The sequence below is a fragment of the Hippocampus comes genome, unplaced genomic scaffold, assembly GCF_001891065.2.
Source record: "Hippocampus comes isolate QL1 unplaced genomic scaffold, H_comes_QL1_v1.1 scaffold229, whole genome shotgun sequence".
Taxonomy (NCBI): Eukaryota; Metazoa; Chordata; class Actinopteri; order Syngnathiformes; family Syngnathidae; genus Hippocampus; species Hippocampus comes.
In genome coordinates, this window is record NW_017806060.1 from 436,952 (window position 1) to 461,968 (window position 25,017).

General features: G+C 42.8%; 1 protein-coding gene across 1 annotated transcript in view; it reads left to right on the top strand.

Moving 5' to 3' along the window:
* Positions 1-1,349: 1,349 nt before the first annotated feature.
* tgfbr3 (transforming growth factor, beta receptor III) overlaps positions 1,350-25,017 on the top strand; it is a 44,550-nt gene continuing 20,882 nt past the window's right edge. Inside the window, exons 1-3 of the mRNA XM_019893123.1 lie at positions 1,350-1,607; positions 4,759-4,932; positions 18,451-18,638. Of these exons, the coding sequence (XP_019748682.1) occupies positions 4,869-4,932; positions 18,451-18,638 (252 nt within the window). The 5' untranslated portion in view covers positions 1,350-1,607; positions 4,759-4,868. The remainder of the gene's footprint in view (positions 1,608-4,758; positions 4,933-18,450; positions 18,639-25,017) is intronic.

A 25,017-nucleotide genomic window follows, 5' to 3' on the forward strand; every position in this document is an offset into this window, starting at 1 on the left:
AGGACATGGCAACACATACTGTCGAGCCTGAAATTTGACTGGATAAAATAATCTACTGGAAGCAGTGTAGCCAAGAGAAATGTAACAAAATGAGGAGACTGTACAGTTGGGAATGAATTAATACAGTTGCATGTTGACCGTGACCATTGCTTTCAACACAGCAGGGTTGGAGAAGTGAGTGTCGAGGATCAAATGTTACACCCCTGCCTAGCTAGTAATCGAACCTTTAGAAATGACCCAAATGATCCTAAAATGGCTGTTTCAATCCAAACTGTAAAACTTTGCCGTCATGCTCCACCTCCGCACAATGACGAAAACTCAAAACCTTTCAAATTTAGCATCGCCCATCTTCTACGCCCATCTTCACATTTATTTCTCCAGTTGTCCCTGGAGGGCAATTTGTTCTGCAGCAGAGAGCAAAAACAGTTCAGTACACCCGTACAGAAGGGGAGGTGAGGGGCATTCTTAAAATACAGTAATGGCGGTTTATTCTGGAATAATGCACTTTTGTTCACAAGTATGACTTTCTCAAAAAAAAAAAATTATCCTATTTTTCATCTTGAATAAATGCAATGTTGTTCTTGAAAAATATGCCTTTGTTGTCATAAAATGATGTCACGACTTCAGACCAAAAAAGAAAAATTATCTTATTCTTAAGATTACTTTTTTTTTTCAAAAAAAATCTTTGATCTAAAAATGTCTAAAAAAAATACTGCATCAGAAAAAAATACTTTGTTCTCATATGATTGATTTTTTTTTAAGTCAAGCACAATTTTGTGATAGAAAAACGTAACTTTATTTCATCGCATTGAAACTTTTTTTCTCGAAAGTGAAGCTTTACATTGAAGTAGTACAACATTACTCCAGAAAATTATGTCTATGCCATCAATAAATATTCTTAGAAAAATTCAAATTTTATGCTCGGTAAAGGTTACTTTTTCCTCACATGATTAGTCATTTTTTTTGAAAAATCTTTTTGTAACTTTTACCTTAAAGGGTATAACTCATGTAGAAAAACTTGTATCTTGAAAAATCCTTTTTTCAAAAAAAAAAAAATTGTAATTCAAATTGTAAGTTCACGCAAAAATCTTCTCATTGTCATGAAATAAATAATTTTATCGAGGAAAAAAAATACAGTTTGATTCCAGAAAATACCTTTTTTTCTATTCGTGCGGTGTATTTTGAAATTGTATCTCATTCATTTGTTGGAATTTGAATCCTCTTATGCCTTGTTACGGTAAGCACTAATTTTACAAATCACTTGAGTTGACTCAACAGCGAGCTCGAATTTGTGTTGCGCTGTGACGTCGCCAGCGACCGCCCCTTATGATGGGGACCCCCCCTCCCAAAACCGCGCCCCCTTCAGATAAGCCCATCCGTGTTGCTGGAAAGTCAGCAGAAAAGTGTGGAAAACTCCGCAGCGAAGGAGGACCCTTGAGCTTTTTTGTTTCTCCCCCCCCACCGCTTTTCGCGGAACTCTCTCCCGCACCCCGCTGAAGTCGCTCCCTTCTCGGCCAAGTAGGGACCGTCGTGCCCCGGGGAAGCAGAAGCTCTTGTTTGCCGCCTTCGGAGCACTTTTCCCGGACGTTGTACTTCGTTGACTGGAGGTACGCGCCGCTGTTCTGTCAAAATGTCCACCGTGTAGCTTGTTTGTGTGTTTATTCGACCAATATGTGAGCGCTTTAACATTAAATGGGAAAGGAACGGAAAAAAAAACGTGAAGAAATGTCGAAAAGGAGTTTATTTTACGCCTGCATGTATTTTAATGGAGTTAGTTACATGAGTGTGCTTGACAGCTTATGTGTTGGCAACATCTGCATCCTTTTTGGTTGAACAATTATGATACAGAATGTGTTTACTGATGAGCACACGTGTAAAAATGGCACAGCATTTGATATAACGACATTATTAAACTTAATTAATCATTTCCATCGCATCTTCCATCTGGGGGACCCCAACATTCTTTGTTAAAGTCACTGGCCAATTTTCTACACTCACCCAACATGATGAGAATAAATTAGTGTGTAATTCTCACCCCAATATAACACGCTAAAAATCAAATAAAGGCTATATATACACCCATCCTTGTATGAAAAATAACTTCACTATAATAAACACAAATTAAACTAATTCAAATCAATCAAAGGGAGAATCATTGTTTTGATAGAACTTTAGGCTGTCACTTGATTGTATGTCATCAAGTGTGTGTCATATACCCAAATTATCATGTGCTCATCAGTTGTGGATCATGTGCAGTACATTAAATTATATTAGAGAGCGCATCAGCCTGTACAGTGGAAATAAAAAGTCTACACACCCGTGTTCATTTTTTTTTTCGTGCTATGAAGTAAGATGAGACTAAGATGAATCATTTCAGATCCCTTTCCCCCCCACTCTGAATGGCACCTATAACTTGTAAAAGTCAATTGAGGAGAATTACTATAAGTGTAATTGTAATAATGTGGTTACACAAATGTGCACACCCTTTGATAACGGCAATGTGGCTGTATGCAGAATTACTCTATCACCAAGCAATTTCCCAAACGTATGTGGAAAAATGTCTTATTGGCCATTGAAGCTGAGGTTGACATTTTTGACTCAAATTCCAACAGGTATGTTTGGCCCAAACCTTTTTTGGCCTCATCACTCTTTGTTGAGGTGTAAACGGTGTAAATCGGCCTGATACCGATACCTAGAATCTGTACCTATTCCTAATTATTTTAGAAAATTCAATTACATTTAATAAATGAGTTGATTTTTAAAAAAAAAAAAAAAAAAATTACAGGGGGGATTGTCCTTCTCTGTGAGGTGGGCGGTGAGGAGTCACATGAGGTGATTTGAGTGTTGCCCCAACAAAAGCGCATGGTGTTGTCGGGGAGTCCTGCTTCAGATTCTGAACCCAAAACACAGCTTAACTTCCGAGAAACATTTTGGCAATATGACGCTGTGGGCGAGTGGTTAATCCCGCCGCCTCACAGCAAGATGCTAACAGGTTTAATTCTGCAGAAGAGTCGAGGCAGCCTGGCTAACTAATTGGCCAAGCTCCCCTGGATCGTAAAGACGATCCGGTGTTGTGGATGCACCACATGTCAGTGTCTGCTTGAAAGTACGCAACTTAAGCAAAAGAACTTAAGCAAAGAAATTGAGCAAAACCTCAAGAGACAAAGCTGACTTGGTGTAATTCAAAGGTCACGTAGCTGCAAGGGATCATCAAGTTTTACGCATACAGTTGTGGAGCGACCACAAGTCCCCTAGAACGCTACGCTTGAATGCATCTGAGAGACTAACTTTGACTGCTTCTGGTTAAGTCTCACTTTATGTCTCAGCAATCGAGGCTGTCACGATGATGACGATGTAACTATCTCAATGTGCGAACCCGCAGCGGCCGCACACGACGTCTATCTTCGATGGTTTCCATCTGAGTGGGAAAGGGAAAAAAAATCCGACCCTTACACCTCTGATGCGTAATAGTTACCATGGCGCTTGTGTGTGTGTTGTATGCCTTGGTAGGTGCTGCTGTTCTGGTTAGCAAAAGATTTCAACTGGGCTGAGCAGTTAATACTTTTTGTCCTTGAGTACTTTACACTTTTTAATATAGCTATGATATTCATTCTTTAACTTGATTAATTAATTAATTACCGCCGTATTTTACCGTTGAAACTGTGCATAATGTCCCAGCAGTTTCCAATAATATGGACGTACTTTTTTGGATGAACACCCTACTATGCTACTGTTATTTAATATTGACCATGATGAGGGCACTTTGAACTTGGGCTCTCAAAGGTTAACCTCAGCAGCTCCACCGGGCCGGACATGAGGGTCAAGTGGGAACATAAATCACGACCAAGGGGGCTCCAAACGTGTAATATTTGTCATGATCCTCCAAAACGACTTCCCAGGCTTTGCAGCTGGCGTGCGCTGAAAGCCTCTTTTGTCCTGCAACTGCTTGTGCAGCCGCGACGCGCCTCCACACTTTGATGCACCTCCACACTTGGACGCTTTCCGATGCAGTTCAGCGCCCGGCAGATAGCGCCAGGTCTGTTGCCACCTTCCCCCCCGCGCCCCAATGTGACAGCCAGTGTTAGTGGTTTTTGAGACCTTGACTTTTTAAAACGATGGTAAACCTTCAAACTTTATCCTCTTCGAAGAACGAGTGGTATTACCTCAGCATACTAAGAAAAGCAGCTGTGATTGTCTCTACATAGGTCTGTATTACACTGCCCCCTGGTGGCCAATGCGCGCACACCCAAAGGAGCAGCGCAATGTCCATGAATCGAAGCAAGAATGTGGACAAAAACTTTTTGATTTCGTCAACCGAATCTGTCTTCATGGGTGGATACATAATAAAGCGTCTGGTTATTGGGTATTTGCACCCAGTAAATCAGATTATTGATCATATTCATCCGCTGTACAAGGTACAAAGCACATCTCGGTCTCCCAGCAGATTTCCATTTCAAAACACCATTTTGCCACAAAGTGAAATGTTGCACGGTGCACCAGAAGAGTGTTCAACTTGTCGCAGAGGTGAGCATTTGAAGCCTCTCCTCAGCAAGAGTGTGTTAATACCTTGTGGCACGTTCCGCGTGTGCGCGACCCCCAATTAACGCCCCCCTCCCCGGATTAATCCCCGGCTCACCAATCTAGCGCTTCCCTCGTCTCCTGCCGGGGGCCGCGTTAAACCCCCCCCCCCCGTCCGCCCCCCTCTTCCCCCACCCTACTCAAAAAAAAGTGCTTGACTTTCTCTTCTTTTGTTTGCAGCGCTGACTTCCTGTAAAGCAGGCCTCTCGGCGAGGGGAAAGACGGAAAAAGAGGCTTTTCCGTCCACTTCCAAATATTGTCCCGATATTGGAGGCTGCCAGCTCAGAACAATGGCCAGAAGATGCGCCTTCTTTGCCTTGTTGCTTCTTTCAGCGTGCGGCTTGGCATCTGCAGGTACGTCAATATCAAGGCGTTATGTGTTCATGGGGACGTTTTTGAGGTGTTTTTTGGAGTCATTGCGCCTTTGTATGAGAACAGGTTGAAAAAAGTTACTCCGCGCAAGCTCTCATCAAGGTCGTTCATTGAATTAAGGTGTGATAGATTTTGACTTTGTGCTGATTTGATGGCGATCGTGTCTGTTATTTTTTTGGGGGGGGGTGGGTATATGAGAGCATGTTGACACCATCATAACAAATGTGCAAAGCATGCATTCAGACTTTTAAGTGGAGGTAGGACTCAAAGTGGTTTTCTGCGAATACATTTTTTTTTTTACACTAGCGACTGGTTAATTTCGACAGAGCCATTGTGTTAAAAAACATTTTAATTGATGGGTTGTTTAATATGTGTGGCATGTTTCAGTTGATTTATCAAAAGTTGTGAATATACAAAGTACTGATATGCGAGCCTGTCAAGCATTCTGAAGCATCAATTGTTTTGGTCATGCAGCCATTCTGTAAGAACACATTACCACAGTAATAAGATAACCTTTATTTGTCCCACACTGGGAAAATTTGCTGTCTACAGCAGCAAAATTGGGGGGGGGGGGGGGGGGGGAAAAAAAACAAAAAAGGAAGGGTTTAATATAATTCATATAATTGCATAACGGGAAAGTTCTCATGCAGTCCTTTATTTTGAGATATGAATTTACTTGTATCGCTGGAATTTATGTTTTTTTTTTTTTTTTTTCCCCGATACTGATTCGTGTGTGGACGAAGCAGTGGGGATGGACATTTTCCGACATGGAAATGGAAACACTCTTTTATTAGTCATCAATTTGTTCTGATTGGCGACATTGGTGGCATTTCTGAGCATAGCAATTTAAATTTGTTGGTCGTTAAACTATTATGCAAGAAGAAAGAGTAATTATCCATGAGGAAAAGATCTCATCAGAGCTGTTCATTTGTGGTAGGACTCCATGTGGTTTGGAGCAATGGAAACTGGTCATAGCTTCAGGGAAGAAAAAAAAAAAAAGCTTTTTTTTTTTTTTTTTGTCACTACCTCATCATTTAAACGGTTATTGACAGCACAGTTACAAATCTGGAAAGCCCTCCCAAAGACATGTAATTTGACGTCTTGATTGATGTGACTTGTTGCAAATAAATTTTTGAGCGTGTCCAAAATGTTCATGACAACCACCGACGACTCCGCCGAGGGGCTTCCTGCATGCTAGATGTCCATCAAATTTAGTGACGTACGGATAGAGACTGCAGGAATATGAAGGTTTTTGGGTGCATACAAAGCTCTGACACCAAAATAGCACTATGGTTAATTTTAAATGTTTCAGAGTTGGTTTGTATGCGTGTGAGAGTGAAAAGCAAAAAAAAAAAAAAAAAAAAAAACAAAGCGCAACACTTTGCGCCGTTGTTTGCTCTTCGGAATGATTACATCAATCTCCGGGATTTCCCACAGTCTCTCCCCGGCACGCCTTTGCAGATAGCGTATGTGTCAGTGGAGTAAAAGGGGATTTACGTGGAAGAAAGTGCTGATCTGGCGGGGGTTGCGCAGCGCAGTCAGCGGGGCCAACGTGCCAACCTCCCGAAAAGACAAGAGATGGGCAACTGCTGAACAGAGATGAATGCGAAATATGTCCAGTGCAGTACAGTCCGCTCCCAGTGGCCATGAATAAAAGGCTCGGAATGATGATGTCAGCCGCGCTCGGCGCCTTTGAGAAATGCGCGCATCATGACCTTGGCTGGACAAAGAAGAGCTTTTTTTTCCTGCTTGAATGAGAGCATTTGTGCTGCGCGCTGTCCATCTGCCGTCACCTCGACCCTATTATGGAGCTTCCTCCTCGCCACTTGACGTAATCACAGGACGCCTTTGTCTCTGGACACGAAAGAACCCAGTCGGGATGAAGCGCAACTCTTGTGAGTTGAATTTGACCTAATCTGCTTTTGCAACACTTTTTTTTTTTTTGCAAGCGGTTAACTCATTAAATTCCAAGAACGGCTTTGAAATCACAACAATCCATGCCAAGGTTGAGTTAGGGTTTTTCAAAATATATGCATCTGATGCGTTGGCCCTTTAAGTGGTAGCGGTGCACCATTTAAGATTGAAAATCACCTGTTTGCCAACTGTTTACAGTGGGGCGGTGGGGTGGCTTATCCACAGCGGCACACACACTCAGCAGGTTTTCGGTCGGACAATCTGAAGCGTGCATTTGTGTCAAAAATTAAAAATGACGAGCTTGGAAAGACGAGGCAGTCGGCACGTGAACAGCCACGAACGGCTGACTGAGCTGTTTAACCGCTGTTCTGTTGTTAGAGGTGTCGCAGGGGGAGCTGGAGCCTATCCCAGCCGTCTTCGGGCAGTAGGCGGGGGACACCCTGAACCGGTTGCCAGCCAATCGCAGGGCACACATAGATGAACAACCATCCGCGTAAACACTCACACCTACGGACAATTTAGAGTGTTCACTCAGTGTGCCCATGCATGTTTTTGGAAGAAACCGGACTACCCGGAGAAAATCCACGCAAGCACAGGGAGAACATGCAAACTCCACACAGGAAGGCCGGAGCCAGGATCGAACCCTCGGCCTATGTACTGTGAAGTCGACACGCTAACCGCTCGCCCACCGGGCCGCATGTTAGATATTAAGTTACCGATTAGCAAATTTTTTTTTTTTTTAGCTATTTTGGGCTGATTTTCTTCTACTGCTGATTACTAGATTACGTTTGTACAGTAGCTGTCAAAGTATGTTAGGACCAGAATTGGCCCACACTTGTGACACGGTGCCAGTAAATGACGCCCAAAATGACAGAGGAATTCTGCCATTTTGGTTAGACGCAGACAATTTCGGAGTCACGTCAAATGTTTTGACGGTTCCTTCAAAGATGGATAGCGATGACACATCTTTTCATCTGCTTTCAACGCGGCAACTTGCCACCCGGATGGACCGTGCGCCACATCTGTGCAAGCGTTTCCCATCTGCCCGTTGCCCGCCTCACATAACGAAGCCTTTTCTCTCAGAGGAAAGCAATCCGCCGTCCCATAACTCTCAATGCGGAGCACCTCTCTGCCACGCCGCGCGGCTCTCTGCCGATAGATATATTGTGAACTCTTGGCCAGACTTTGAGCTTCGCGGGAAAATGAAGTCGTTGCGGGAGGTTTGCCAGATATACAAGCTGGAGCGACTTAGCCTGGATCTGTATCGGAATGCAGCTGAGCATTTTCCCCGAGTAGACCGTCTTCTTTGAAGAGGATAAAAAGTTTGTTGCTAGCTTATTCTGTTAAGTAATTAGCAGCTGAACATGGTTGATGCTTTCACGGTTTCTGACCAAGAAGCAGAGAAAACGAGAAACATATCAAGCCAAACAGCGATTTTGACGCTAATATTTTTGCTGACTGAGCCTGAGAACGGGCTTTTGGTGGCTAAATGACGCTGCGTTTACAAGTATCCTTCTAAGAAACCGCCATGACTTGCGCTTGACGAATATATACTTGGGTAACGGGTTGGATTCCAATCGAGGCATTTCAATGTTCACTGAATTAAATCAGTTCAGGCGATCGCGCCTCTTGTAGCCATTTCTCATAACCTCCATCTTGCACAACAAAAGTAAGAACAACAACTCGAAATAATCGACCTTGCGCCTGCGTTTTCGTGTGACTTCGGTTGCTCCTCCCACCTGGAATTCATGAAAAGAAATAGAAATGAGCACAAAAGAATGGAACTAACCCACAAAGGCATTCTGCACTCGTGAAAAGTACATTTGTAATCATTTTAGCAAGAGAAAGCAGGCTTTCCAGCGCTGATTTGACCTTCAGTGACGCGAGCTCTTGGCAGTGTGTCGTTTCTCAGTAACAATTCTTGGCTCCAAGTAGAAGAAAAAAAAAATCCTCTTAGGGATTTTATCTCCAAATAAAACAACAAGAAAAGTGCCTTGTGGTCTCTTTTACAAGTTCTGTTTTTAATGATATCATCATCATGTGACAATACGAGCACGCGAACGACAAAGCGCTCACTTGCAGGGGGGGTGGGGGGGGGCACAACTCCAATACGTTAAATGACAGATTTCTTCATCAAAAGTCTAAGATGGCAGCATCAAGTCGACCACAGAGCCAACATGCTACAGAGCAACACTGTTCCATTCCAAGCATTCAAAAGCAAAAGCTTTATTTAAAAGATATAGCCTTAGCATTTTGGTTCCTGACCTAACAAAGCTAGGGGAGAAGTTCACAAGTCCAAAGAGACCAGCCTTGGTCGGAAATATGTTCTTTGTGACGATACTCACCAAGACCGTACTTGCCGAGTTTACGAAACCGCATCTGCGTTCTTGATATTCGCAAACGGCTTATGACCTTTCAGTTTAGCTAAAAGCTTAGCCGGAAGCTCACAAACAATCAGGATAGAAATGAAGAACGACCTCATCTTCTCAATCCCTCTGTAGCAAGCAGTTAGCCTAGTTAGCTTAGCTAGCTGAGTGACTTTGCGGTGAGGGCTCATATTATTAGCATTATGTTAGCATTTTCAACAAAAAACATTGTAAGCTTGTTTTGGAAATAAGTGTTTTTTTTCCGGTTATTTTAATGTAGTTGTTTTCTGAATGTTTCTTTTCAACATGAAACAATACACCAAAAAAAAAAGGGATTTGCTTTATCTGGGCTACTTTTGTCTGATGAGCAGAAAATTGAAATTGGAATTTCAAATTTCAAGTAAAAGTTGAAGTTTGTAAACTCAAGACGAGGTCCCACTCGCTCCCCATATTGCATTTTTTTTTCTTTTTTATTCTTTGCAATATTGAGAAACACAATGGAAAGCTCACAATCGCCAACAGCTGTCTTCCATTACTAACTCTGACTTCACTTATTTGTACGCCTGCTTACTGGAACCACAGATGGAGAAATCGAGCCAGAGTGAGAGTGAGAGTGCGATTGAGGGAGGAAAGTGGGGGCTGTAAGTCAGTGGAGGTCCGCACATTTGCGAAAGCGAGCTCTTAAGAGGAAGGCCGGTGAGATACGGGGACAACCGGGAACAAGATAGCAGCCGTTCTGTTGATGTGCAGCGGGAAGAGCAAAGTGGCCGTGTCTCGATTTGTGACGCCTCTCGCTAGCTTGTATGACAGAAATAAACACAACACCTAGAAATCATCCATCGAGTCACAAAAATTAGTCCACAACACAGTCAGTCACACTGTCAGACACGTCCATGCTTGCCGTGTGCATCTCATCTTAACTCATTTACTGCCAGCCGTTTTCAAAATGGTGAGTACGGAGCATTGTGTTCTGTTTAGAGTATGAGCACCAAAACAACCAAAAAATGACTTTGATGCAGCTATTTTTGCCTTTGTGGCACTTCCAACTATAAAAAGAACAAAATAAAGACTGCCAAAGTGTTTTTGATGGTTAAATAATCATTTGCAGATATACAACACGCCCTGAGCGGCGTTGAACGTCATTGGCCTTTTTGTCATCTTTTCTCACTATGGTGGCCTACGCTTTCTACTAACTACCGCACACACGTACTCTTTTTATCCGAGAGCCTCAACAATGAATAGATTCCCCAAGAAATGATCGGTTATCAAATAAAGTGGAACTATTTTAATAATTGGTGATTCGTTTAGCCCCATACTAAACTATTTGCAGCCCTCTATGTTTCTCGATATTTGTACCGTACACATACATACTCTGTTGGAGCGTGAGTTGCCAAAACATGTCAGGCTTCTAACGTGTTGGCATTTCCCTCCTCCACAATCGCTTTGACAAGCCGAAATGTATCACCAAATCTCATTATTCAGCTCCCAAGATGTGCTGATCCGAAGTGAGACAACATCGCCATCTACAGGGATCCGTCAGTCATTACAGTAGTTTCACGAACTTGAATTTCGCAGACAAGATGGGCAAGACCCTCCCACCCACTGAAAAACGTACTTGAAGGACATATTTATCAGCGGCAGTCAACAATTGGATTCCGGTTCACAAACGTAAACAACCACGACAGTTAATGAGTTCTTGCCGTTTCTCCTCTACCCAGTCAATCGCGATTCGCGATGGTGCCACTTTGCACAACAGAAATAAACAGAATGACGAGAAACAATCCACAAACGAGTCAAAGTGTTATGTGACACTAGGCGGGGGGGTTCCTGTCAAGATAAAGGCCCGGCCTGACCGTGGCTATGTAAACAGCCCAAAGCGGTGCGCCAAGCGATGCTTCAACATCTGCTGGAAGAAACCCCACTGCCACCGCCATCGTCCGTTTGAGTGCGGTGACCCAATCCACATCCTCCTCCCCCTCCTCCTCCTCCTCCTCCTCCTCCACCACCCGCCTACGCCACAACTCTCCGGTTACAGCGCTTGCGCAATCTGAAGCCTCGCGGCGGTCCTCTCCAGATGAGCCTCGGCAACCACTCGCGGTTTTGGCAGGGAGCGGGAAAAAAAATCAGACAGAAAGAAAGTTGTTTGTGCTCCAAAAAAGAAAAGAAAGCAGCCCACTTTCACCATGTAAACGATGCTTTTGTGAGCTTGCGGTCGCCCAATTTAAGTCGTTGCAATCAGAAACAAGGCCAAGACCAAGGCTCAACTTGGATTTTGTTTGTCGGTAAAAGCCGCACAGAAGCAGCACATTCCGATGTCTACTAAATTCTTAAGCAGTTGACTTGTAATTTCATTGTGACATTGGGCGAAACTTGTATGCATCTGTGATGAAATTATGATGCTATCCAATGATCGCTAAAGCGAATCAAAACACCATAAAATGTCCCGTTGAAAATGTCCGACTCTGTGGACACCAGACGCTGTCATTTTGGGTCCAGTTTGAAATTAGCCTAACATGACTGAAGCTGCACAGAATAATATCAAATGTCCCATTAAAAAGTCCCACATTTCAACCATATTTATTGTAACGTCAACCAATCTATTTCTTATGCTGTGTTTTCAATTTTGAATCCTGCAGCACTGGCTTTTGAGTTTAAATTTTCCTCTTTGTCCACCAGATGGTGCTACTTTTTCCCATTCAAAGCAGGCAGCAAAACGTTCAACATTAAAATTGCTGCATGCTTTGACTGGGGTAGCGCCATCTGGTGGACAAATATGGCATTTAATTCATAAACATGGCAATGCATGGAAGTTGAGGCAATGTATTGTATTTGGAGGCTATATAATGAATTAAGTCAATCAATTTTGCAGATTGTCAGTCAAAAATAATCTTGATTTAGTGCCCAAAATTGTGGACTTGCAGTGCTTTTATTAACATATGTGTCAAAGTTTTTCATCCTGCCCTTCTTCCCTTTTGCCCGTGCACGGCGTGTTGGAAACATGCCAATCCAAACATGCCACACGCGTTTTTACTAGCGGGGAGGCGCGCGTAAGTCAAGACGGACGCTGAGACCTGCGAAGCCTTCGCACATTTTTTACTACGCCGATTCCGGACCAGTCTAAGAAGTTTTACGATGGCACTGGACCGAGTGGAAGTGTTGCCCCGACAATTTCTTTAACTTCGTCAGGGAGTTTATTGCAAGCGTAGCATAGCGTTAGTAGTTTTATGAAGGTAATGTATAAGGTGCCCTCTTTTTTTGAAATTGTTTCTTTTGGCTTGTTTGTGGAACATTCTAGTTTTTTTTTGTGTGTGTGTGGGATTTGGATAACGTGGAAATCAACCCCAAAATTTGATGTTCTATCTTCTCCACTAATCCAAACATTTTTGAAAAGGTAGAGTTTCCCTTTGTTTGTAAATTATGATTCCTCTCCGCTGTTATGAAGGTAATGTATAAGGTGCCCTCTTTTTTTTTTAATTGTTTCTTTTGGCTTGCTTGTGGGACATTCTCGTTTTTTTTTGGGTGTATGGGATTTGGATAACGTGGAAATCAACCCCCAAAATTTTCTTTACAGTAATATGTTCTATCTTCTCCACAAATCCAAATATTTTTGAAAAGGTAGAATTTCCCTTTGTTTGTAAATTATGATTCCTCTCCGCTGCAAGTTTGTATCATGCTCATGGTTAACTGCTTGCTTGGAGATGACAAGTGGAGCGCAGCATTAGTAGTTTTCCTCCTCTGCGGTGTGATTCATTCTTTTCTTGGCGGCTTATGAAGCGTAAGAAGGAGAAAAACGCCTCTCACCATCTGCGATGACTGATGGTGTTTTTGCGTGCCGTCACCAAAACAAAGCGGTCGGGCTCACTTGATTGACGTGGCGAGAAAGCGATCGATGCCCACCGGGAACACGACACCCGTTGTTTTGTAGCAACCTACGTTAGCTTATTAGCAACGCCCATGTCGTCACCCCCGCAGGCGAAAAAAGCTGTGAATGACTTTTTCACTGCAGGTGTCACCCTGGAGGCTTGCTAGCTTTAGCTACAATGCTACGTTAGCGAGCAGTTAAATGGAAGGGCCCAAAAGTTGTCGCAGTAATTTGCTTGTGCGTGCACATATTCAACTAGATAGGAGATGCTAACGTTAGCATGACGTGAAGGGATTTAAACGTCCTCTCCCAGTGGCTTCAGATGCTGCCAAAGCAATTAGAAAAGCCATTAGTGTTTTTATAGCGTAATAACTCAAACCGATACTTTGCACATCTTTCTTTGAAAAAAAAATTCATGATGTCACACTTTCCTAAAAAGAAAATCTTGCGCTGAAAAAGTGGTCATGAATCCAGTATTACAAAGGCCATTGATGTTTTAATTGCGTAATTCAGACTGCCAACTGTTACTGCTGCAATTGTCTGTATCTTTCCTGAGAAAGAAGACAAATTTTTGATGTTGCACTTTCTTAAAAAGAAAACATTTTAAAACGTTATATTTAGATTTACATATTGAGCTCCTTGATGTTATAGCATATTAACTCAAACCGATACTTTGCGCATCTTTCTTTGAAAAAACATTCATGATGTCACACTTTCCGAAAAAGAAAATCTTGCGCTGAAAAAGTGGTCTTGACTCCAGTATTACAAAGGGAATTGATGTTTTAATTGCGTAAAACTGCTACCGCTGCAATTGTCTGTATCTTTTATTTCCTGAGACAGAAGACAAATTTTTGATGTTGCATTTTCTTAAAAAAGAAAAGATTTAAAAACATTATATTTAGATTTACATATTGAGCTCCTTGATGTTTTAATAGCAGAACAATCCATACTGTTCAAATGATTACTGTTGTCGGGCTAACCACCCTTGATTTAATAAAAGAAGACCATTTAATGATGTTACACTTTGCAGTAAAGTGTGTCGCTATAATATATCATTAAGGCCACTGGTGTTATTATAACATTTATATTCAGTTACTGTTGCGCTTGTCTGCCTCCCTCATTTCCCAAAAAGATGACATGTCCTACTATTCTGAAAAAAAAAAAAGATTTAGACTGTCGTACATGACTCAATGATTATTGTTGTAGTTATGTCTGTCTTATTCGCCTTCACCTGCACTTTAGAGATTCCGAGTTCCTTCAGGAGTTCCCTCCCGCTTGACTGGCTTCATCCCGTCCCAGCTTCCGTTTGTCGTGTCTGCAGTTTGTTTTACGGCAGATAAATCTTCTTGGCGACATGAACCTCCTTGCCCCCTCATAAAGAGCTTTGCTGGCTTCCTGGAGCAGCACCTTTGGGGTTCAGGGGCTAGCGAGGGTTCCTGCTGATTGTGTGCTGGTGAAGGGGGGAATTGTTTTTTTTGTTTGATTTTTTTTTTGTTTTTTAAATGGCCCCCCTGTGGCAGCAAAGTGGGTAGGAGATGTTTCATTTTGCGTGGGAACGGTGCCCCGCGGTGCAGCAGAAAAGGAGGCCAGAGGATCATTTTAATCCTGCGGGAAGCTGGGAGGAGATCTATTGAAGTTCGCAATAAAAACTCATATTCACTGTAATTAAAGTGGCCTTATTAAGGATTTGCCCGTTGGAACTGTGCTTTTGGGCCTTAACGTCCACTAGTAGTAGACTTAAACGTTGTTTTCATTCAGGAAAAAAAAAATCAATCATAAATCATATAGTGGTACTACTACAGATATTAATATAGCAATGGTGTACTTTTACACTGGTTACAGGGCCAGGTTTTATTGCTTTGGCTATGCTTCTTTTATATTACCACTAGCGATGTTCGATACCAATTTTTTTTTTCATTCCGATACTACTACAATGCTAGTAGTACTTATGCTACATTACAAATAGAATGTTGCAACTGTTCTGCCACTTTGACTCAGACGATGCCGCTGCTCTGCTATTGTGACAGTGTTGCCACTATTGTGCTTTCACGATGCTACCACAATGTTACAATTCCTACAATGTCAATATTCAAGAGCTACGCTACACTTTGTTATATTGAAGCAACACAATCAGGGCACTGAGTTCAAGGCAAGTTTTTGCATGCAAGAGTGGGAGTGGAGATTTTGTGCGTGTGTGTGCGCGTGCGTGTGTGTTTGTTTATCTCGGGAAATGGCTTTGTGGGAATATCTGACTCGTCCCAAACTGGCACACAGCAACTGACATCACTTCCTGTTTCCAAATCTTGGCCGGGCGCCACCCTGTCGGAAGTAGCAGATTTGTTCGGAGTCCTCGCGCTTGTCACTTTCCTCTTATTTTGTGACAGATGGTCAGAAAAATATCATCAAATAACTTGCACTACTACTGCACGACCACTATGCTACCATTATAAACCTCCCACTACGCTATTATGACTATGCTACTCCTCTACTGTTTTGATGGGTTATTGTTAAGCATCATTGCATCCATTAAAAGGCACTCGTATATAAATCAAGGCTTATTTATTTATTGATGGCTATGCTGAGCGAGCAGTCCTATCGCGGGCCTTATAAACACCCCACCACGGTCTATTGAAGTGCGCTATGTGCCCTAATTAGGATCCCCAGCAGCCACTTCCTGTGATCATGAATGTACAACAACAAAAGGATATCATTATCATATCTTGCCAGACATAATAATCCTCCTAATGCTGCTTTTGGTGCCCGTGTGTGTGTGTGTGTGTGTGTGTGTGTGTGTGTGTGTGTGTGTGTGTGTGTGTGTGTGTTGCACACACAAGCAGGCAGAACCGCACAAATAAACAGTCGAGGCACCACAGAAGAAGAGCGAAGGCCACGGCCCACGCTAACGCTCTTCTTTGCTCTGCAACGAGCGCAAATATTTGAAGTCGACTTTCAAGATAGGTTCGCTCGTAACGTTTCACTTACACGTTCGAGGAAGCTTTGTTTTCGTTCTTCGTGATGCTCAGCTCAGAACGTGCCAGATAATTTATTTAAAAATACTGCTCCATGTACTGTGCTTGAAGTACGATGCAACTAATATGCTGCTACTATTGATATGATAACTACGCCACTCTTACTGTGCTTTAACCACTTTGCTACAATGTGAACACCATTTTTCCAGTAAGCTGCTACCAACTTGCCACTATGATGATGCAAAATAGCACACACAGATCTTGGCAGGCCATAACAAACAAACAAATAAACAAACATAAAAGTGTAGAAATGGAACATAAGGATTTTTCAAAAATGAAAGTACGGAATAATGAAGTGCCATCATACTGACAAAGACTGACAAGTGATGGGTGAATGTCTTCTGCTTCAGAAGTTTTCACTTTCAGCCTGAAAGTGTCAACTTGACGCCTTGACCTTTTGCTACCTCCCCCAAGGAATGATTGCATGGGTTGTTGGGTTTGTTTATTTGTCTCTAACTTCCTGTCTCTGGCGTGTTTGTCATATATCAACCTGGATTTTTTTTTCATAGAGGATGTGGCCTTTAATGTCATTGCCACAGTTTTTTTTTTTTTTTTAAACAAAATGCCCAAAGATTTTATTCATGACCCAGTTAGCGTTTGAGTGATTTATAGGCCCTTGAAAGCATTTTTATTGATATTTAAACACGATTCGGTGCTATCCTAATGTCAGAAACCATGAAATATGCTAAATTAGCATTAGCATTGCAGTTGACTTGACTTTTACCTCCGTGTTTGACACAAATATACTCTGCCAGCATTGAAGTCATCTCTAGGCCTTCAAGAAGGAGAATTGTTGCTGATCTAACAAAGGACGGCATAATAATGGAAGAAAAATAGTCGACGGCACGGAAAGAGAAAACAATAGCGTTGTGTTCTCAAAAAAAAAAAAAAAAAAAAAAAGAGGATGAGGAACAGAAAAAAAAAAGCCAGTGAGTACACTGAAGCACACGCTGGCTCATGCTGGAAGACTTGAACATTGAAATCGAGCCTCAAATCATTTCCAAATGTTGTAACCACGGCGTGCTTTTGGTAAGGCGAGCGGGGCCTCGGCGGGCGCGATGCTGCTGGCTCAAACACAATATATAACAAGCCCCCCCCTACTGACCCCCCCCCCCCAAAAAAAAAAATCCACCATTTCTCTGCTCCTGACCGCAATCGTTTGTTGCGTCCCTAAAAAACCTCAACGCCACATTTCTGTGCTTCCCAACGCCCACCTTGATGTCTTGCGTGCGTCGAAATGAGACACGTAAAGACGGAGAGGCACCTTTGCGGCGGACGAGGAGGAGGCGTGGTGTCATGCAAGAGTCAACATGAGTTACCGTACGCTGCCGGCTCTCACACTGCACTCGATACGTAAATCACGGTGTTGCTTATTTGGATAGTGTCTTGGAGGAGTGCATATGTGGAATCATTTTCAAGTTGCACTTTTTCTTGTTTTGCTTGTGTGTGGGTTTTTTTTTTCCTTCTGTGATTTTACTTTCTATTTTCTTTTATCCATTTTATTTATTTTTTCTTTAGATTTTTTAACCCTTTTGTAACATTTGTAGTTGTTACTAATGTTTCTTTTCATTATTCTTTTTTCGTAATTATTTTACATGATTTTTTTCAATTTGCTTTATTTCATTTCCGTCATTTTCCATTAATTTTATTTAATATTTTATTTTTTCTTTTCTTTTTTTCCTTTCTTGTGTGTGTTCTTTTTTCCTCTAGTTTTGTTCTTTTTTCCTTTTTTGTTTTTTCTCCTTTTTTCCTCATTTTTCTTTCCTCAATTTTTATTTGTTCAGGTATTTTTCTTTTGCATTTTCATTTCTGTTCATTTTCTTGCTCTTTTCCCTTCTTTGTTTCTTTCTTCAATCTTGTTCACTTTCCTTTTTATTTTTCCCTTTTTCTTGCTTATTATTCACAACATAATTTGACTTTTTTGTCTTTTTCTTCTTTTAATTCATGCAGCCCTAGTACACATACATCCATTACATTCTTCTTGACTTGTTCTGACGCACGTCATGCACTTTTTGATTTGCGCCGTCTCCAAGGTAGCAGGTGGCACTCACAGCTCAGGTGGGATGATGAAGAAAGAGTGCCGTCTGGCACGCCTCGAGGGAAAATATGACCAAATAAAGAAATAAAGCAATTGAAGTGCGTGATTGGCAATGTGTTCGTTTATTGCACGTTAAATTGCCTGTAAACCGTCGAACTGGGTGACGCTACATTGTTGAAGGAGAAAATATGACTGCCTTATTTAGTTTTTTTTTTTTTTTCACCTGGCCATACTATTTGCTTCATTTACAACACTGCCTGCTGTAAACATTTTTTTTTCTTTCCATCGCAGGGCCGTTTCGCAGCCCGTGTGAGTTGCTGCCGGTGGGCATGAGCCACCCCGTGCAAGCCATGAGCAAGAGCTTCACAGCCCTGTCAGGCTGCGCCAGCCGGGGCACTAGCGGCCTCCCCCAGGAAGTCCATGTGGTCAACCTGAGAGGCGCCGCACCCGCCCTGAGACCCGGCAGCGCCCCGGCGGAGGTTAGCAGATAACGTAACTTGTGTGTCTGTGTTATTTTTTTCACACTTGTCAGTCAGTCGCCTTCAACTAATGTTTGGTTGTCAGTCACATTTTTGATCACATGCAATCCTAGCATGCTAACGTCAAATAATTCTCCAATTTTCTCCTTAAAAGTTTGACCAAACGGTTTAGGTTGCTGTTCCAGTTAGCATACTATTCGCAAATGTTAGCAACTTATCATGTTTGAACTGGTACCTGACTAACATGACAAGATGTAGTTTGCTATTTGGCTAGGTGATAGCCTAACCATTGTGAGCATGTTAGCATATGATCAATCTGTTTGAAGTTGGCAACTCGCGGGTAAAGCTAACAGCAATTCATTTCATTTGCTCTTTTTTGTACCAAATGTTAGCATGGCAGCATTTGCTCAACTTCTAAATTCTACTAGACGACAGTTATGATCGAAGATCCTTAACAATCTCCCAGTCAGCGGTTAGCTCGTAAACGACCAGCATTGGAAGCTAACAGCAGTTGGTGTTTTGGATTCTTGGTAGCATCCCAAATGTTAATTAACATTTGATCAATTCGTTTGAAATTCTACCCGACTACCAAGCAGGATTGAAGATCCTTTCTGTTCTCAGGATCCTGTCTTGCTTGTTACCAACTGTTTTCCTTTGTTTTTCAACAAAATGCTAACAAAAGACTAACAAGTGGTTGAGTTAGTGCCTTGTGTGCGGTCTTCCATCCAAAGTGTCCTGTCGACCAGACTGGTGTGCTGTTAGATTGATGACTTAATGGGCTGACACTGTGATTATCATGTGAAACGTGATCCACGACTGCAGACATGAAACTGGCATGTGAAGGTAACGGAGAAGGTAATGGACTCAAGCAGGAATGTTACAAAGTTTGCCGGCTGACTCCTTATTTCTGCGATCCGAGAGGTGTTGGCTTTTGGCTGAATCAAGAATGATAATTGGTCCCTTCCGCCTTCGTTTCTTTGGCTTGCCTTAAGCCATGCAGCGAAAGTAGACTGAAACGTACAATCGCCAACAAATTATAGTCGACCGACCCTTGCGCACTTATGAATTCATTGCAACCTCAGCACCTTTGCTCCCTTCAGAGAGAAGTTTGAAGCAGATGGAACTGCTCAAAACTTCCAAAAGCAACATTCTGGGAGACCTCGGGGATCCACCAGCCCCACAAGAGAATAACAATTGGTGAGAATGCTCCTCCCATCACCAAAGAAATCCATACAACAATCGGGGCCCATGATAAGAATCCCAAAAATGAGCGTCCAGCTGCATGTTGAAGCAAGCGCATTGGAAAAACTACTTTCCAAAATTAATCAACATTCTCGATGTTTATTTAGTACAGTGATTCTCGAATAGTGCCTCAGTAGTGCAGTCCGGCTATGTTTAGTTTTGAAGTTCAATGCATTTTCACTTCCTCTTTAAAAACTGTTTTAGTCATTACGCCACCAACATTTTAATTGTCATTATTTATAGTGATCATGCCCTACCACAAATAGTGAAAAGCTGTGAATAGTTGACAAAAAAAAGGGGGGGGCAGGGGGGCTTCTAATAACATAGTGATGCTACAATTTTGCGGCAAAGCACTGAAAAGGGAGCGGCTCATAAAGCATCAACACTCTGCATCTAGCTGGGACACAGTCATGAACCCATGGTACATTAACAATTGTAATAGTTAAATACTGAGGAGTGAAATTATACAACCCAAACAACCCACCTTCACATGACGCTTATCAGTAGTATTACGTTGAGTACGAGGCTAAACACCACGCTAGCGAGGTAAATTGATGTGACATCATCGACATAGACATAGGGGAGAGTTTCGGCGAATAATGGAGGCTAGGTTCCAAAAACGGAACTAAACCCAACCACGAATATACAGGGTTTCACTGGATGAATAAATCGAGTAGCGCTGGCAAAGAAAAGTCCGCTAACTTTGGTTAAGCCGACCGCAAAAATTGGTCAACGCAAAAATGTCTGCCTCGAAACTATAATTAAAAATGTTGAAACCCTATTTGCGGCACCTGGAACCAAACTTCCGCGTTTCTGCACGAGCATTTGTTGCTGCCAACACACTCTTCCAAGAGATGCCTTGGGCTTTGGGGTTGCGCTTTACTGAAAAAGATAATGAGGAGCGTAAAGTTTTATCTAATTACTGAAACGGGATGTTTGGGGACTTGAGGCTGGAGGCAGTGTGTGTGGCTGGCTTTATCCTCCGCTCACTCAGCAGTCGTCTTTGCTCGGCGATTGTTGGTCTGAGGAAGCGGTGTCTGGCGACGCCTTGGAGATGTCCTCGAGGTGCTTGCGGCCGAGGCCTGGCCCCTTTGGCCTGCGAAACACTGAAAAAACCGCAGCACGCGCGACAGAATGCAGATGGGAATTTGCAAACACACGGCACACACGCAAACTTCAGCTGCGACGTGGGCGGCCTCGAAGCAAAGACGTGACGGCCCCTCAATAGTTTTCCGCCGTGGCCGTCAACTTTGCGTTGAAAAGCGCACAGCTGGAACTCACCCAAACGCACGTGACTGGCAGCTGGCTCGGCGCCGCTCATTAGGTGAGAGGCGACACCCCAGCTGCTGGATTTACTGCTCCACTCCCCCTGGCCCAAGAACAACACCGGCCTCACGCTGGAAACGTGCTCACCGTTCAACGTGAGGTGACGTGCGCTAACAGCACTCTGACCTGCTCTCAACCTCCGCGAACGACGTTAACGGAACAATGCCAAACCAGCTGTTTGCATTTCATCCAATCCCATCAGTCTCTTGCTTCAGTATCTAACTGCAAAAAAACTTTCTGTGCTCAAAAGTCCATCTTGCCACATAATGAAATTCTAAGTATTAGCATTTGTTAGCATTTGATCCACTCTTATTAACACACCAACACCTAGGGGCAATTTCGAGTGTTCAATCAGCCTGCCATGCATGTTTTTGGAATGTGGGAGGAAACCGCAGTACCCGGAGAAAACCCACGCAGGCAAGGGGAGAACATGCAAACTCCACACAGGAAGGCCGGAGCTTGAATCGAACCCACTACCTCCGCACTGTGAGGTCGGCGTGCTAACCACTCGCGCACCGGGCCGCCCCTCATTAACTTTTTTGAAATCATATCGGAGTGTGGCCTGGTATGCTAATGCAGCCACGTCAACCTTCGAAAAAGTTTTTCCTTTATAGTTTAAAACAACTTCTTTCATCCTGAACTGGTCGAAGCCAGGATGTGTTTTCACCTTTGGGAAAGTTTAAAATCCATCCGTATTCAGTCATCCCAGCTAGCGACTGCTAAGTAATTGGACACAATTGCAATATGTTCAGAAATATTTTTTGCGTTCCAAAAACTGACATGCAGTGAATCAGTTGACCCCTTTTGTGACTTTAGAAACATTCCTATTTCTTATTTTTACACATTGTGAGTTGGTGCGTGGTTGACCAGACAATTGTGCAATGCGACCACTCAGGGCTCTTTTTGTTTGCAGACTTTTTGTCCACCATTTCCGATCCTTTTATAGGCTCGCCACGAGTGACTGGATGGAATAAAATCTCTTCTATTTTCTCTGCCCGTCAAGTGTTTTTCACATTTGTCTGCGATCAAAGTAACATAAGCTGGTTTTGGCCAGGTCTGAGGAGAGCGCATGCCAGATTGGGAAGGACCGCTAAAGCCGCCGACTGTTTGCTGCTGGGCCGAAGTCGGACGTTGGCCGTTTCCACCAATTACGTTGGAACTGAAAAGCTTGTAAAACATCTCAAATTCCACTAAATTTGAGGCAAAATAGGCCTGAGGAAGCAATGTGGTGCTGTCCACATACATTTGTCTGCTCTCGATGCTTTGAATGTTTCGGTTGTGGGAGATGATGAGGAGCTTTTTGTGAACAAGAGGACTTGAATTTGGATCTTGGTGAATGGTGTAAATATCTTTGTTGAATTTGCCAAGCATTTATTTTGGTAGCTTTCCACTTCTAGTTCTGTTACCACGGCAGTGGATTGATTGGCCGCTGAGGCGTTAGCCTTTTGTGAACAAAGGGACTTGGATTAGATTGTTTCGTGATTGGTGTGAGCGTTTGTCTTTTTTTGTTCAGCAAATTTAGCACGGTGAACCATTCTATTCCAGTAGGTTGCGATTTCATTCCCTTCTTTTTGTTTAGTTGGGTTGATGCAACTCACAGTCGGTGGTATCGAAAAGCTTTTCGTGACCAAATGGTAACCGTTTGTGTTCCATTGGTGTGGCTTTGCGAGCAAAGGATTCGGATTTGAGCCCGTATTTGTATTTCAAAGCCATTTGAGGGTGTTTGTGGCTACAGCATGTACAATTTGACACGTTCTCCTGCCGCTGTTTGTTTGCATTTGCAGCTGAGCGTGCTGATTAGCATCAGGCAGCAGGTTAGCGTCAAGAATGTGGGCGGAGTCGCGATAACACCCCTCTTGGACCCCCAGCCACCCGGAAAGAACTAAGATCCAGACAGACAAGATCGTAGTCGGCTGCAGGAGACGATTTTGTGTGTGCATGTTGTTTTTTTTGGAGGGGCGGGGGGGTTTAAACCAAATATAGTTGAACCTTTTTTCGCTACACGTCCTCACCTGCTTGTAAGTTTCTCTCTCGAAATCACTAAATTTATGTGCGAACATTTTTGTCGAGAAGGTGCTAGCGTCGCCCACTCACTGATAACCCGACAACTTGACAGCAAATAGCAGTATTATGGAACATTCCAGTCATGTCAATGAGTGGAGCCCAGGTTTCAAGGCAAACGTGGTGCGGCGGCATTTAGCTGTTATGCTGCTCGAAAATGCGATAAAGTTGCCAACAGAAGTGAAGTCAGCCCCAAGTAAAAATGCTTTTAAATCAATTGTTTTCACTTTTAAAAACATTTAGTTCTTTTAAATCATTTTTAAAAAGAAAAATAACACTATATTGTATAAAACATATAAAAGTGAATGTAAAGAGAGTTTTTTTACAAAATTTAGATACAGTACATATTGTACTATACGTGTGTGTTCGCCTTTAAATGTGTGTGTGTTTCTAGGTGAGAGCTGTGGCCTACAGCAGCTCCTTTGTGAGTGTTCTCATTTTGTGTTTGTTTGTATGCCTGTTTAAGTAACAATAAAAATTTAATCTGCAAGAAAGTGAATCCAAGGGTGCTAATACGTGACTGAAAATGTTGGCTAATTTACACTTGCATCCTCCTGCAGTTTTTTTTTATTTTTCACAACTCAATTAATCTTCAAACAAATTTATTTTCAAGGGCAATGCTGTCAAGTATGTTTAAAATGATAATGAAGCGTTTTGGGATCATAGTTTGGGGCTTTCAAAACATTTTGGGGGTAGCATCTCCTCTCCGTTGATCAAAAGCGGTTTGACGTTTCTCACCCTCCTTATTTTTTCATCCTCGCTTCATTTATCCTCTGGTGGCTAATTAAAGTATGTTTGGATTTTTTTCTCTCCCCCCCTCCACTCAATCATCAGGCACTTAATTAGAGTTGCCGATAGGGGCGAACTCCCTCTTCCCACAGGCCGTTTACAGTACGCAGCATATGAGCTGCCGCCGCAACAAGAAGTTGCAAAATTACTTTGGATCTTGCGTCGATGCGGCAGAACATTTACGTTCATCTTTTTGTGATGTTCAACAAAACGAGCGCACTCTATCTACATTAGCTTTATGTTAGCATCTCACACCAGTGCGTCCCTTGCATGAGTGCGACGCCGATCCTGCGGGATGTGTGTGTGAACGAGGCGACTAGGGATCAAGTTATTTCGTAAAGTCTCGGTGCGAAAGGGGTGTGAATTGTGTTTACAACATGCCATCGCCACTGGCGGGATACGGAGTGAGCTGATTATCCGGCTCACAGCTGTCGTCGCCCCCCGTGAGGAATTTCAATCTGCGTAACGCGATCGGTCTCGAAGCGACCCCACGCACAAGCCTCAAAGTCCCCCTGCTCGTTTACGCCATTGCGACCAATCAGGCGGCTGAAGCTTCTGTGGGCGGGAACTTGGAAGTCCTGATAGCGGCGATGGCAGATGCTCCCCAGCTGTTGGCCATGTTTAGTTGTAGTTCAGTTTTCTTGTGAACAAAGGATTTGGATTTGGTGGGACCGGAGTGGTTGGTCCATTTGAGGTTATGAAATATTGAGTCATGCAACTGCATTTATTCTTGGCAAAGCGGCTTGATTTTTAAATAGCGCATTTGGTTCAGAAGGTACAGAATGTGCTTCACTTAATTAAAAGTATAACATTGAAAAGCAGCGGTGGGTTCCTACATCCTGTTTTTGCCCCTTACAACTCTCAGCTGGTATTTGACAACTTTTTGTGAGGAAAGGACTTTTCCATTTGGACTTTTAAGTGTGCGGTGCATTTGAGTCTGAATCTAAAAAGTGGTCGGATG